We start from the raw sequence: 14,803 nt of genomic DNA on the forward strand, positions 1-14,803 counted from the left end.
TGATGGAATGACTGAAAGAAAGAAGATCACTGAGGACAATATACACAAGTGATTGAAAAATGTAAAAAGGCTTTGTTTTTAGTGAGAAAGTTCTTCAGGCTGAAGCTCAAACTGTTGCTTACTTGTGTTGTGTTAGTCATTGCTTTGTGTCTAGGGGGAAAAGACCAAGATTCTGTATTGTTTCTTATCTCTGACCTTTCATCGTCAGTGCTGCTGCAAACACATTTTTCTGCTCTTGCTCTTGACGAAGGCGGTCGCACTTTTCTCCTCTCCTCCTCCTCCTCTCCCTTAGCTTCCCTGCTTAGCCTCTTATGTCCCTGTCTAGTCTCGTGTTTTTTGTATTACTTTTCCCTGGAACATTCTCTCACAGTCTGTTCTCTAAAACCTAAAAGAGGAATTATGGATTGGATCAACTGGTCCCTAAATGCAATTGACACCCCTTTCTCAACGAGAAGTTTGGGCTTGGGTGAGCCTGAGTGCTGAAGATATCTACCTATTCGGAACCATGGTAACAGGGTTCTGGCTGATCGGAGCTGGCTTGGCCCTGACTTATCAGAGAATTAAGAAAGCGGAACCGGCTGTTCAAACCCCCACAAGGCTGCCCGCTGGGATTGGAACGATGGGAGAGGCGTGAGTTTCTCAAAATGGGCTCATTGAAAGCAGCATGGTTAAGACCTTGGAGACGCTTACAGCTGCCGTGAATACTCAGAATAACACCTCTGTACGTATATTGGTTTACATCAAGGAGAGGCCTGCTCAAAATAACACCTTTGAGTGAAAGTTGGATTACATCGTAGAACAGCTCACTGCAGTCGTGAGTTCTCAGAATCGGCTATCTGAGCAAAAGAATGACAACACCACAGAACGGAAGTTTGATACCATCATGGGGAAGCTCGTGGTTCTCCAAGGGGAGATTGAGAGACCAGTGTCGGAGTGTTAAAGAACAGCTTTGAAATTCTCATGAGTTGTTGCAAAAGAAAAATTACCATGGCACAACACAGAAGTGCTACCTCGTCAGGCCAGGACTCTGCAGTCTATTTACACCTACAGGCCAGTGGACACTCTCTCAATGATGAGGATGTACACATCCTGGACAGGGAAGAACGCTGGTTTGAACGCGGAGTCAAGGAGGCCATTTACATAAAAAGCGAAAGACCATCTCTGAATCGAGGAGGGGGCCTAAGGGTACATCTTTTGCCATCTTACAATGCTGTGATTGCAGCCATTCCCCAACTCTCTGTGAATGGTACTCATGGCCATTGATCAGTGGTTGTTGATCCATAGTCATGAGAATCTGCATAATTAAGATTAAGGAACTGACCTCCCAGCCCATTGTTCCTTCAGTGTGCTGGTTTCAGTCATTATGCAAATGTACTTTTTATAAGATCGGGGAAACCTGCAGTCAGCTGAGGCTGAAGAAGTCACTTGGATGAGTGACGAAACGTTTCTCCTACTGAAAACGCTACAACCAGATGAACAGAATCAACTTTTGGAGTTAGTAACATAAATACAAATTACAGCATGTTTTTTTTCTCCATTTGTGGGAGCATTACCTTAATTTGTGTTATGCTTATATAATAACAACAGTCTTGAATTTTGAAATCAACACACAAACTGATTTTTTTTGTCAGTTGGAAGAGTTGGGATTAAATCATTTTCAGTGCCTCAATTATGCTTTGCTTTTTATTAATAAGTGCTATAAAGTTATATAGTGTAGCATTAAGTGGACACAGCCCTGAAAATAAAGACATGAGACTATGCTTGCCTGGGAAAATATAGATAAGAGGGAACCATTTTCTGTGGAGTTACTGCCCCCCCCCCTTAAGGGCGGATTCCAGACGCCCGAAAACAACCAGAAAACAAACACAAAAACCACAACAACCCACCCAGGGCGGGCGGAGGGGGACCAGGAAGGAGGGCCGGAAACAAAACCAAAAACAAAGCACCAGAAGCACACAGGCCAAAAACAACAAGGGCACAAAAATCCGAGACCCATCTTCAGGAGGGCGACCACGAACCCGGCAGAACAGGAGCGCATGGCGAAGCGGTTCAGGTGGCCGCCCCGGAGGTCAACAGCGAAACCAAAGAAAATCCAAAAGTTCAGGAGGCCGCCCCGGAGGTCGACAGCAAAACCAAAGAAAATCCAAAAGTTCAGGAGGCCGACCAGGAGGCCAACGGTCCAGCAGTCCAAAACCCATGAGCTCAGGGGGCCGACCCGGAGGTCGAGAGCACAGCAGGTCAGAAGACAAAAGTTCAGGAGGCCGACCCGGAGGTCGAAAGCACAGCAGGTCGGAGGTCAAAGGTCCAGGGGGCCGACCCCGACGGCAATGATGTCCAGCTGACGGCCCGGAAAGTGGCCGGCGATCCCGAGGGACAAAACGAGGCTTGGGCGACGGCAACACAACCGCAGAACCAGGCGAGGCCGACACAGAAACAGAGGCCGAAGCCGGACCAGGCGGAGGCGAAACAGGAACAAAAGCCGAAGCCGGCCCAGGCGGAGGCAAAGCAGGAACAAAAGCCGAGGCCGGAACTGACGACAGCGAAACAGGAGTCGAGGCCGAAACCGGACCAGGCGAAACAAAAGCAGAAGCCGGACCAGGCGTAGCAGAGGCCGCAGCCGGACCAGGCGAAACAAAAGCAGAAGCCGGACCAGGCGTAGCAGAAGACACCGAAGCCGGACCAGACGAGGCTGAAGACACGGAGGCCGGACCAGACGAGGCTGAAGACGCACAGGCCGGACCAGACGAGGCTGAAGACGCACAGGCCGGACCAGACGAGGCTGAAGACGCACAGGCCGGACCAGACGAGGCTGAAGACGCACAGGCCGGAGCCGCAGCAGACGAAGCACAGGCCGGAGCCGCAGCAGACGAAGCACAGGCCGGAGCCGCAGCAGATGAAGCACAGGCCAGAGCCGCAGCAGACGAAGCACAGGCTGGAACTGGACCAGGCGAAGCACAGGCCGAAGCTGGACCAGGCGAAGCACAGGCCGAAGCTGGACCAGGCGAAGCAGAAGCACAGGCTGAAGCTGGACCAGGCGAAGCAGAAGCACAGGCTGAAGCTGGAACAGGCGAAGCAGAAGCACAGGCTGAAGCTGGAACAGGCGAAGCAGAAGCACAGGCTGAAGCTGGAACAGGCGTAGCAGAAGCAGAAGGTGGCTGGACGAGCTCCTCGGGCCCGCCAGCAGACGTGGCATGAGGCTGGAAGGGCTCCTCGGGCCCCCCAGCAGACGTGGCATGAGGCCGGAAGGGCTCCTCGGGCCCCCCAGCAGACGTGGCATGAGGCCGGAAGGGCTCCTCGGGCCCCCCAGCAGACGTGGCATGAGGCCGGAAGGGCTCCTCGGGCCCCCCAGCAGACGTGGCATGAGGCCGGAAGGGCTCCTCGGGCCCTCCAGCAAACGTGGCATGAGGCCGGAAGGGCTCCTCGGGCCCTCCAGCAAACGTGGCATGAGGCTGGTGCGGTTCTCCTGAACCCCCAGCTGACGTGGCATGAGGCTGGACGGGCACCTCGGGCCCTCCAGCAGACGAAACTTGAAGCCGGCTGGGTTCACCCGAACCCCCAGCAGACGAAGCATGAAGCTGGCTGGGTTCTCCTGAACCTTCAGCAGACGAAGCATGAAGCTGGCTGGGTTCTCCTGAACCTCCAGCAGACGAAGCATGAAGCTGGCTGGATTCTTCTGAACCTCCAGCAGACGAAGCATGAAGCTGGCTGGGTTCTCCTGAACCTCCAGCAGACGAAACATGAGGCTGACTGGGTTCTCCTGAACCTCCAGCAGACGAAGCATGAAGCTGGCTGGGTTCTCCTGAACCTCCAGCAGACAAAATGTGAGGCCGGACGGGCTCCTCGGGCCCTCCAGCTAACACTGAAAAAGGCTGCACAAACTGCACCTCCGTCCCCGGCTCCAAAACGGCCTGGTTTGCAGTCCCACAACAGCTTAGCTGAGCCTGATGGCTAGCATTTCCTGTGCAAACAGTCTCTTTGCAGCCGAGCTCATGAACCGGAGAAGCAGTGTCAGTTTCAAAAACCTCCGGAGAAAAAGCATGAGGAGCCAAGATATAGTCACTCACTTGTGTTTGTGATACGGAGCGTCGGTGGCGCCCACGCCGCTTTTTCTTAGGAGTGGAAGATGGCGGAGCAATGGGTGGAAGTCCCTGATAACTCCGAGGTCCCCCGAGAGCCAGTCGAGTTCCCCGGAAAGAATGCTTGTGCTCCGGAATGAGCCACGGCTTCCACCGGAGCTCCTCCTCCAAGAGAGCGCAGAATATAGACTGGCGCTCGTCGTCGTCCAAGTCTATGGTGTGCGGCGCTTCCTCGCGCTGAACTGTGACAGGAGTATGGCGAAACTGTGATGAGGGCGTGGAAACTGGCGAGCTGAGAGGTGGTGACGCTGCGGCGAATCTCAGCGAACCGACACGAACACACTCAGGTTCCGGAGGCAGCAATGGTGATGACTGATTGTGGGGTTGTTGTGACTGGTGGGTGCTGGAAGCCATTTCCTGACTCGACAGTCCCTGAGCCTGCAGCATCTCCTTTATCCTCGTAAAGGCAGCAACTATGGCAGGTGAGTCCGGGAGCTGGAGAAGGCGGGGATCCCTCTCCATAATAGCTTCAGCAACGTTAATCATTACCAACTTGCTCTTCAAATCGGGCGCTGAAAAGATGCGGTCGAGGATCGCTTGGATCCGAGCAGTCTCCTCCAGACACTCGGTGAGAGCAGAATCCGCTGGGTCCATGACTGGTCGGTTCGTACTGTCACGGCGGGGTGCGCCGATGTGTGTGGAAACAGGACCCAAAAGCAGATGATGACGAGGAATTGTAATGATTAACAGAAAGGTGAACCTTTAATGCGATGACGGCAGGGAAATGAACCAAGAGACCAAAAACAAACAGGCAAAACACTAAGAAACAAAATACTAAATGGTACTGAGACCAAAACCTAAACTATGACTGTGGTGGAAAAATAATAAACAAAGACCATGACTAAGACTAATAATACATAACAGATGAAAACTAAAACTGTGACCCTGGTGAGATAAACAGACGAACCGACAATGGCATGAAGAAAACAAAAGGCTTAAATACAGACATGAGGTGATCAGGGGAAGTGGGGACACATGGGGGAACAGCTGACAGACATAAACCTAATGACAGGACCAGGAGAGAAAGCTAAATACAATGAACAAAGAACACATGACATTGTCAAAATAAAACAGGAAATACTAACAACTAAACATGACAACACAACTCAACAGACCCAACACGTGATGAATAAATACCAAACCCCAAAACATAGAAAACCCAGGAACAATAACCAATAACTGCCTAAACTAAAGGCAAAATAGGAAATAACACAAACTAATAACATATCAAAAAATACAAAGAAAACTCAGAGTGCTGGGTCGGAGACCCAGCCTGTGACAGAAGCACGCTAACGTCTTTTGTCTACTCTGTGTGCTCGTAAGGGTCTGACCCTTTCACTCCTTTGATTTTTTCCTCGTATCTTTTCTTTGTCTTTTCGTCGAGTCTGTCTTTGTACGGACCGGCATTGTTTTTCCTTTTGTTTTGTACATTCCTTTTTTGTGCGGCAAAGAAAAAACAAGAAGGTATTGGAACCGGAGAATGAATGTTTTGCGGTGCTGCAAATGCTTGCATTTGATGCGGTACTTGGATTGTTTTGCCACTAATTCCCGGCATGCAATGCGCGAAAATCACGTGATTGCTAAACAAGGGAGCGGGTGCATTCGGCCTCCTCAGCTGTAATTGGTCCAGCCCAGAGTCGATCATGACCAATTGGCCAATCCAACACCTTTCATTATATATACCCTTCCTAAAAAAAAATTAAAAAAATTAAAAATCCATCGGCCCATAAAAACAAAAAATCGCCAGCGGCCCACCGGGCAAATGCCCGGTATGCCCGATGGCCAGTCCAGCTATGCCTGGCACAATAACAGCTAGTAAACAAATTAATTAAATAAATGAAAACGACTGTCACTAAATAAAAAAAAAAAGAAAGTCAGTTAAACATTCATCATTCTAAACTAACACATGATTTAAAAAAGAGAGATTATAAAAGTAAGCACACTAAATGAAGTGCATTGGGACATAGTGTCAAAGCAGTGTGTGAAAAATGAAGGACATTCTTGGTATTTAGTAAAAGAAATTGGGGTAAGTATCAGTTAGGGTCTGCAAAGCGAGGCTTGTTTTGCGGCCACATGACCTGGGAATCTTGCAGTTATTGAGTTGTCAACTCGTCTTTATACCAAAGTACCAAGGAGTCAAATGTGAGGCCATCTGTCTGACAGCTGAAGCGTGTCTGATATTGTGTCATGCAACAGGATCTCAAGCACAGCAGCAGGTCTACAACAGAAATGCTGAAAAAGAAAAGAATCAAGGTGAATCTCAACCCTGAATGAAACGCTGTCACTGGTCCTTAAAAGAGCTGTACATGAATAAATCCTTGCAAATCTCAATGAACTGAATAGAACAGAGTGTGCCAGAATTTCTTCAAAATGATGTGAGCAACTCCTTAGCGTGATGCTAAAGAGGCTTTTGCAAGCTATTGAATCATTGTTTCTCTCCTTCTATATTTTTTTGGGGGTTTTTTCTTAAATAAATAATGACATTGTATATGTCATCTTTTGTTATTCATCTGAGTATATATATATATATATATATATATATATATATATATGTATTTATTTATTTTTTTAATAGTCCCACTAGGACCAGTTTTCTGTTATGTGCTGATTTAGAAAACCTTAAAATCAAGAGGATGTGCTTTTGTTTTGCACATGAAAAAAAACAAGTAGTAAAACAATAGTTGAACTGTGACAGAAGATGATGGAATGACTGAAAGAAAGAAGATCACTGAGGACAATATACACAAGTGATTGAAAAATGTAAAAAGGCTTTGTTTTTAGTGAGAAAGTTCTTCAGGCTGAAGCTCAAACTGTTGCTTACTTGTGTTGTGTTAGTCATTGCTTTGTGTCTAGGGGGAAAAGACCAAGATTCTGTATTGTTTCTTATCTCTGACCTTTCATCGTCAGTGCTGCTGCAAACACATTTTTCTGCTCTTGCTCTTGACGAAGGCGGTCGCACTTTTCTCCTCTCCTCCTCCTCCTCTCCCTTAGCTTCCCTGCTTAGCCTCTTATGTCCCTGTCTAGTCTCGTGTTTTTTGTATTACTTTTCCCTGGAACATTCTCTCACAGTCTGTTCTCTAAAACCTAAAAGAGGAATTATGGATTGGATCAACTGGTCCCTAAATGCAATTGACACCCCTTTCTCAACGAGAAGTTTGGGCTTGGGTGAGCCTGAGTGCTGAAGATATCTACCTATTCGGAACCATGGTAACAGGGTTCTGGCTGATCGGAGCTGGCTTGGCCCTGACTTATCAGAGAATTAAGAAAGCGGAACCGGCTGTTCAAACCCCCACAAGGCTGCCCGCTGGGATTGGAACGATGGGAGAGGCGTGAGTTTCTCAAAATGGGCTCATTGAAAGCAGCATGGTTAAGACCTTGGAGACGCTTACAGCTGCCGTGAATACTCAGAATAACACCTCTGTACGTATATTGGTTTACATCAAGGAGAGGCCTGCTCAAAATAACACCTTTGAGTGAAAGTTGGATTACATCGTAGAACAGCTCACTGCAGTCGTGAGTTCTCAGAATCGGCTATCTGAGCAAAAGAATGACAACACCACAGAACGGAAGTTTGATACCATCATGGGGAAGCTCGTGGTTCTCCAAGGGGAGATTGAGAGACCAGTGTCGGAGTGTTAAAGAACAGCTTTGAAATTCTCATGAGTTGTTGCAAAAGAAAAATTACCATGGCACAACACAGAAGTGCTACCTCGTCAGGCCAGGACTCTGCAGTCTATTTACACCTACAGGCCAGTGGACACTCTCTCAATGATGAGGATGTACACATCCTGGACAGGGAAGAACGCTGGTTTGAACGCGGAGTCAAGGAGGCCATTTACATAAAAAGCGAAAGACCATCTCTGAATCGAGGAGGGGGCCTAAGGGTACATCTTTTGCCATCTTACAATGCTGTGATTGCAGCCATTCCCCAACTCTCTGTGAATGGTACTCATGGCCATTGATCAGTGGTTGTTGATCCATAGTCATGAGAATCTGCATAATTAAGATTAAGGAACTGACCTCCCAGCCCATTGTTCCTTCAGTGTGCTGGTTTCAGTCATTATGCAAATGTACTTTTTATAAGATCGGGGAAACCTGCAGTCAGCTGAGGCTGAAGAAGTCACTTGGATGAGTGACGAAACGTTTCTCCTACTGAAAACGCTACAACCAGATGAACAGAATCAACTTTTGGAGTTAGTAACATAAATACAAATTACAGCATGTTTTTTTTCTCCATTTGTGGGAGCATTACCTTAATTTGTGTTATGCTTATATAATAACAACAGTCTTGAATTTTGAAATCAACACACAAACTGATTTTTTTTGTCAGCTGGAAGAGTTGGGATTAAATCATTTTCAGTGCCTCAATTATGCTTTGCTTTTTATTAATAACAACAACAACAACAATCTTTATTTATAGAGCACATTAAAAGCCAGGGGCATGCCAAAGTGCTTTACATGAAACAATAAAACAATAAAATGATTTACACTAAAACATCAGAATCATATAGGTGTGGGATTATGTTCACAGGTAAAAACCACTAATAGGAACAGTCAATAGCACACAGCTGTAGCAAAGAGAACTGTACCATCATACACAGTGATAGAGGACATAGGCAACGCAACAATAAAATAATAAAATAATTAAGACTATAACGTCAGAGTCATATAAGTGTGAGATTATGTTCACAGGTAAAAAAAACCACTAATAAGAATAAACTATAGCACAGAGCTATAGCAGAGTAAAGCTGTAAAGCTGAACCATCAAACACAGTGATGGAAAACATTGACAGCACAGAACAACGCAAAACAACCAGACACATTAGAACATTAGAACAACACACTAGAAGCAAGGCGAGAATTTAACTGGTAGAAAAAGCAAGTTCAAACAGATATGTTTTAAGCCGTGATTTAAAAGATTGAATAGAATCAGACGCCCGGATGCCAATCGGGAGACTGTTCCACAGCTCAGGTGCAGCTAGAGCGAACGCTCGATCACCTCTAGACTTCAAGCGAGATCTGGGCTGAACCAACAATGACTGTGAGGAAGATCTTAAGGCCCTCGTAGGAAGATATGAATTTAAGAGTTCCTTAAGATAACTTGGCCCTGTGTTATTAGTAATTTTAAAAGTAAACAACAGAATTTTAAATTGAATACGAAATTTCACAGGCAACCAGTGCAGATCAGCAAGGACGGGAGTGATGTGAGCAAACTTCCTAGTTTTAGTTAGAATGCGTGCAGCGGCATTCTGGACTGTCTGTAATCTATGTAAAAGGGTAGAGTGGAGACCATAATAAAGTGAATTACAGTAATCTAGTCGTGACGTAACAAAGGCATGGATAAGCTTTTCCAAGTCATTGTGCGGGATGTAATGTTTGGCCCTGGAAATAAGGCGAAGTTGGTAGAAACTAGATCTGACGACAGCAGATACTTGTTTGTCAAGTTTAAATGAGCTGTCAAGTAGCACACCCAGATTCCTAACAGTGTCAGGGAAGGAACTAGTGAGAAAACCAAAAGCATCATGAAGTTTGGCACGAAGAGCGTCACTGCCAAAGATCATAATTTCAGTTTTCTTATCGTTAAGGATAAGAAAATTTGCCAGAAGCCATTGCTTGACCTCACACATGCACTCTCGAAAGTTACTCACGGACATAGCTAGATCATCATTCAGCTCAAAATAGATCTGGATGTCATCGGCATAATAGTGAAAGGCAATGTGGTATTTCTCCAAAATGACACTTAAAGGAAGCATATACGGTGAGAACAGGGTAGGGCCTAGCACAGATCCCTGGGGAACACCACAGCAAACAGGTACAGCGGAGGAGGAGGAGGTAGCCAAGTGAACCGAAGAGAGCCGATCGGAGAGGTAAGATTTAAACCAATCCAAGGCAGTGCCCTTGATGCCTACAGTGTGCTCTAGTCTCGCCAATAGTATGTTATGGTCAACCATGTCAAATGCCGATGAAAGATCCAATAGCACTAGGACAGATGGGCGTCCATTGTCAGCCATTAGTAAAAGGTCGTTAAAAACTCGAAGCAGCGCTGATTCAGTGCTATGGTGTTGTTTAAAGGCCGATTGATATTTATCATTAATGTTATTCTCATCCAGGTAGGTCTGAAGTTGAAGCAGAACTACCTTCTCAAGAATTTTAGCCACAAAGGGAAGTTTGGAAATCGGCCTATAATTGGCATAATCATGCCAATTAAGTGCTATAAAGTTATATAGTGTAGCATTAAGTGGACACAGCCCTGAAAATAAAGACATGAGACTATGCTTGCCTGGGAAAATATAGATAAGAGGGAACCATTTTCTGTGGAGTTACTGGAATGCTGTTGTTTAGACTATAATGAGAGATCTTCTGTAATAAAACTGTCAGGGGTTCGTCACCATTTTGAGATCCGCGGCAACGTGTCTTGCAGGACGCATCTCCCTTCTAGAAGTATTGTAAAAGAGAAATAAAGTGTTAAATGGTCTACTGAGCAGTGTTTTGTCTTCCATCGGATGCTTCTGAGGAATCAAAAGAACTCAGTAAAGTGATGATATTAACTCATTCACTGCCATTGACGTCTATAGCCGTCAATTGCAGTGAATGAGTCAATGGGTTTAACTCATTCACTGCCAATGGCTGGCAGTGAATGAGTTAACAAACGGGGAAAAAAATCGGTAAATTTCTCGATATCTTTGCATGCATGGTAATATTAATTAGCAGATAATTTTTTCACTCTGGGTTTTGCTACCAGTCTATGTGCTTCACTGCTGTAACACCTCTGCTGCGACACTGGTGGATATTGTTCTTTCGATAATATTCCGACTTACTCAAGACCCACTGTCACAGCCATGTCGATATCAGCACAGGTGGATGTATTTCAGTGTGGACAATGTACAGTGACATCTGTGGATAAGTAACACCTTAACACCATGTTAACTGAAGGAAAAGGTACATATAAACATATATTATATGGTTTGATAATTGTGTTTTCAAATTGAAGTTATTTAAAAAAGAAACTCATTAAATATTCTTTACAAAACAAACAAACAGAATCAAGTTTTAAGAGAAAAGGAATCTTTTATTTTCTATACATGTGCCTCATGTCAGAGCTGCTCAGGGAATATTTACACCATTGGAGGTTTTTCCCTTAATTCCTGAACTTCCTTATGCAAGGCTGTTAAATGCAAAGAGGAATAATCCATAAGTGAAATAGGATAAATAAGTATTAAACCAACATGGCTTAGTTTCTTCTGTCACTTTCACCTTTGCGCTCTTCTCGGTTGCATTCAGAAACAAGGATGTGGGGATTCAAACTCTCCACCAGATCCAGAGAAGCTTCACAGTTCAACCTAATAATTTTTTCCAGTTACACAAATGGTTCAAGATATCACTTCTTCTCTATGACGTGTGGCTCCAACAGTTTCTTCATGTGCAGCTCCTCCACCAGCTTATCCACACAGACCTTAAACAGAGGTTCAGGTTCCTGAAGGACAAGAATATAAAGACAACTAAACATGTTGGTCTCATGTGTAGGCCTTTCTTTTAATTTATTACTGCAACATAGATGAATAACTTAAAAATGTCAAAAAATGCTTCAAATGTAGCTTAAGAGAGATTTATCAAAAGATGTATCTCATGACCTTTAAATGTTACAGCTCATTTTAATATAAAACAAAGAATAACATTGTCAGCTTTCATCTCAAATGGTCCTGGAAGCAACACTGTGGTTTTAATAGGAAAAACTAAGGGTTCAAATCCATCAGTAAAGAGGCCTGTGGATAAATAGGAAACAGTCTTCCTCCTGCAGGGTTTCCCTTTTCTCACAACCTTTTTCTGTAAATGTAATGTCACATACCGACACATAACTCACTCTAGACACACCAACTTAAAACTTAAATGACTCATTACTTTGTGCTCCAGCTGCCGCTGTTTCTCCACAGCCTCCTCCAGACTTAGACCAGCCCACTCTACCACTTCTTCTGGGATCTCAAACTGCTGCTCACAGAGAAAAAAGTGGGAGTATTATTTATTTATTTTTTCCTTTGATGACTTTACTCACCGGGTCCTCGGTTGACTCAGACATATTGGACATACCTTGTATTTCTCGTAAACTTTTTCTCGTTTAATGGGGTCATTAGGGTAAAGCTCTGTGTTTTTGCGTGCTAAACGAAGCAGCATTGCCCTCTTCAGGTCCATCCCCAGTTTGGAGTTGAGGTCCTCCTTTGGTGTCTACAACCAGTCATTAGTTAGAGACACATGGAAAACACAATAAGAAAAAGTTTGTGTTGAACCGGAGTAGTTTTCTCTTACTTTGAGGATATAATAGTCGAAGCCGTAAGCAGCATCGATGAGGTCCAGAGTGCGAGCTGTGACTGGGATGGTGAACATGTGGTCAAGGATCTCGCTGTAAAGTTCTCTCTTGAACACTTGTGGTTTCCAAGTTTTCCTCAGACGAGTGGACATCTAAACAAAGACAGTTTAGACAACTTTTAAACTATTTCAAAACACACACACGAAAAAATACATTTGAGTAAGTAAAACGAGCACTTTTTAAATTTTCTCAGGTTAAATAATAAATATATCACATAATATCACATGAGGTGGTTCACCACAAGTATTCTCATTGGCAATAGTCAAATATATCACTGAAAATAATCAGCTGCTTCTCCAATGAGTCTGTCATTATCAAATGACCTGTAGCTCCACTCTATTAAACTACTACTGCAAGACAGCAGCAGTCAGAGTTCATCCCACAGCTCGTGGAGAAAAACAAACTCCTCACAGACTTGCTCTTAAAGAAGAAATAGTGGTTCTGATCAAGACAAAAGCCTCGTGTGACCTGAAAGAGGAGCTGGCACATAAATCTGTCTCGGTATGATTCAAATAAGGAATTATTATCGTCATTATTATTATCATTATTTGTAAGGAGATGTTTCCTCTTTTGGTTCAGGTGGCGTTCTACTACAGAACTATGGTGAAGAGGCGCCTCACCTATTTTTCACATCATCTCTCACCTGTCAAACAGAGATATATGTGCAGGTGGAGGAGGTGGTTTGTAGGCTCACACGGGCCTGTGAGCGATTTAGTGATTTCCTTTTGAGGCAGAATTTTGAACTTTTTTCAGTTGTTTACACTTTCCCCAACCTTGCTTGGATCTGCTGGTTGTTGTATTTGTGGTGCTCCAAACCCATGTTGCCAACAAGGAAGCTGCAGAGTGTCCTCTATTGGACAAACTACAAAACATCAGCACTCATAATATAGCTGAAGGACATTTCTCCCATCATCTTTACTTTTCTGACTTTCATTTATCAGCTGTTATAAATCCTGATACTGATCATGTAGAATTTTTCTCTCAGATTAATAGATATAAACGCTGAACTTTCACAGCCAATAATACAGCAGGTGATGTTCTTCTTTAGCAATACAGCGCTTTGCCATTTTTACTAAGCAGCAGTAAAGCTTTTCATTTTCACCCAATTCATATTTTCAAGATCACTTTACTTTTGTGAATGGTTCTCTGTAAAGACACAATGGCTTGATGCAAATCAAATGGAGCAAACTCAGGAATACAACTTCTAATGCTCTGTTCTTCAGAAGCTGCCCCCTGCTTTCATACAAGCATTTTATATAATATAATATTCTTATAGGAAATTATCAAAAGAGGAAATCAAAAGAACACAACAGCAGCACGAAAAAGACAAAAAAAAACCTATTCTTCTACAGACTAACTTTGTCATTGTTGGCATATCTGTAGCCCGATATCCAGCCCTCTCCTCCCCACAGGCCGTCCTGGGACTCTGGAGGGTAGTAGATTGGGACTGGGACATCCTGCACCCGTTCCTTCAGCCCCGTGTTGGGGTTGGCTCGGTACTGGACTCCTAGAGGCCTCCAGTGGACAGGTGTGGGTTCCTTCTGTTCAAGTGACTTGAGGTAGTGCTTCGGGAGACGAGCATAGATGCCCTGTTTCATTTTAAGGGCCTCCCACACTTTAGGGGAGTACTTCAGAAGAGGCATTTTTGCTTTTGACAGTCAAATCTGCAACACAGAGGGATGAAAGAACAAAACTTAGTGTTGCTTGTATTGACCAATCAAAAAAAATCAACAGTGTTCCAGTGTTTGCAGGTGTTACAGCTTTAATACATACAGAAAATATTCTGGTGCAGAAATAAAAGAGGAAAAACTTCCTGATTTTTCTGTGACAGGTTGCATTCTTAAAACAATGAAGCGAGAACTGCGATGAAGACTCAGAAAGTATTTTTTTTTCAGTTCCCAGAAATGCCTTATGTAATTACAAGCTGAACATTTTTCTGAATCGTTTATTTCTTTTGATAAATAACTACTGGGATACAGAAACAGAATAAGTTTGATGATATTAGCTGATCGTTAACCAATGCAGGCCACAACACAGGTACACACCGGCTTATTTAATGAAACAAGCCCTCCATAAGTGTCTGTACCAGCACCATTAAAAGGTCTCACCGCGTAATTAGAAAAAGCAACGCCGTCAAACAACAATGGAGATTTTAATCCACGTTTTCTCAACATCAAGCCAGCAAGGGCATCGTGAATCCTCCGCTACTGGCCGCAACTTCCGCGAAGAGCAAACAGCGTCACATATGATTGGCCGAGAGAAGACGTCACTCTGTCGCTTTTTCCGGGCAAACCGGATGTGCACC

General features: G+C 44.4%; 1 protein-coding gene across 2 annotated transcripts; it reads right to left on the minus strand.

The window, feature by feature from the left end:
* Nucleotides 1-11,184: 11,184 nt before the first annotated feature.
* On the minus strand, nucleotides 11,185-14,765 carry mrpl28 (mitochondrial ribosomal protein L28). 2 transcript variants are annotated; one of them, XM_004543651.2, is made up of 6 exons: nucleotides 14,607-14,765; nucleotides 13,857-14,162; nucleotides 12,438-12,590; nucleotides 12,222-12,356; nucleotides 12,036-12,122; nucleotides 11,185-11,610 (listed from the first exon to the last, which is right to left on the minus strand). In XM_004543651.2, exons 2-6 carry the CDS (start codon nucleotides 14,139-14,141, stop codon nucleotides 11,515-11,517), a joined length of 756 nt encoding a protein of 251 aa, XP_004543708.1. In that variant the 5' UTR covers nucleotides 14,142-14,162; nucleotides 14,607-14,765; the 3' UTR covers nucleotides 11,185-11,514. The 2 variants fall into 2 exon arrangements, with proteins under 2 accessions (XP_004543708.1, XP_004543709.1); XM_004543652.2 differs by having other exon boundaries at nucleotides 14,544-14,736.
* Nucleotides 14,766-14,803: the final 38 nt, after the last annotated feature.

This window comes from Maylandia zebra, linkage group LG14 (assembly GCF_041146795.1).
Source record: "Maylandia zebra isolate NMK-2024a linkage group LG14, Mzebra_GT3a, whole genome shotgun sequence".
Classification (NCBI taxonomy): Eukaryota; Metazoa; Chordata; class Actinopteri; order Cichliformes; family Cichlidae; genus Maylandia; species Maylandia zebra.

What these genes read in the sequence shown, in the direction of transcription:
- mrpl28 (XM_004543651.2), bottom strand. Translation starts at nt 14,141, where the DNA reads ATGCCTCTTCTGAAGTACTCCCCTAAAGTGTGGGAGGCCCTTAAAATG. An exon ending in AAGTTTACGAGAAATACAAG is followed by an intron (nt 12,123 to 12,221) that starts GTATGTCCAATA and finishes CTCTGTGAGCAG; the next exon opens with CAGTTTGAGATCCCAGAAGA. An exon ending in AGCGGCAGCTGGAGCACAAA is followed by an intron (nt 11,611 to 12,035) that starts GTAATGAGTCAT and finishes CTTGTCCTTCAG; the next exon opens with GAACCTGAACCTCTGTTTAA.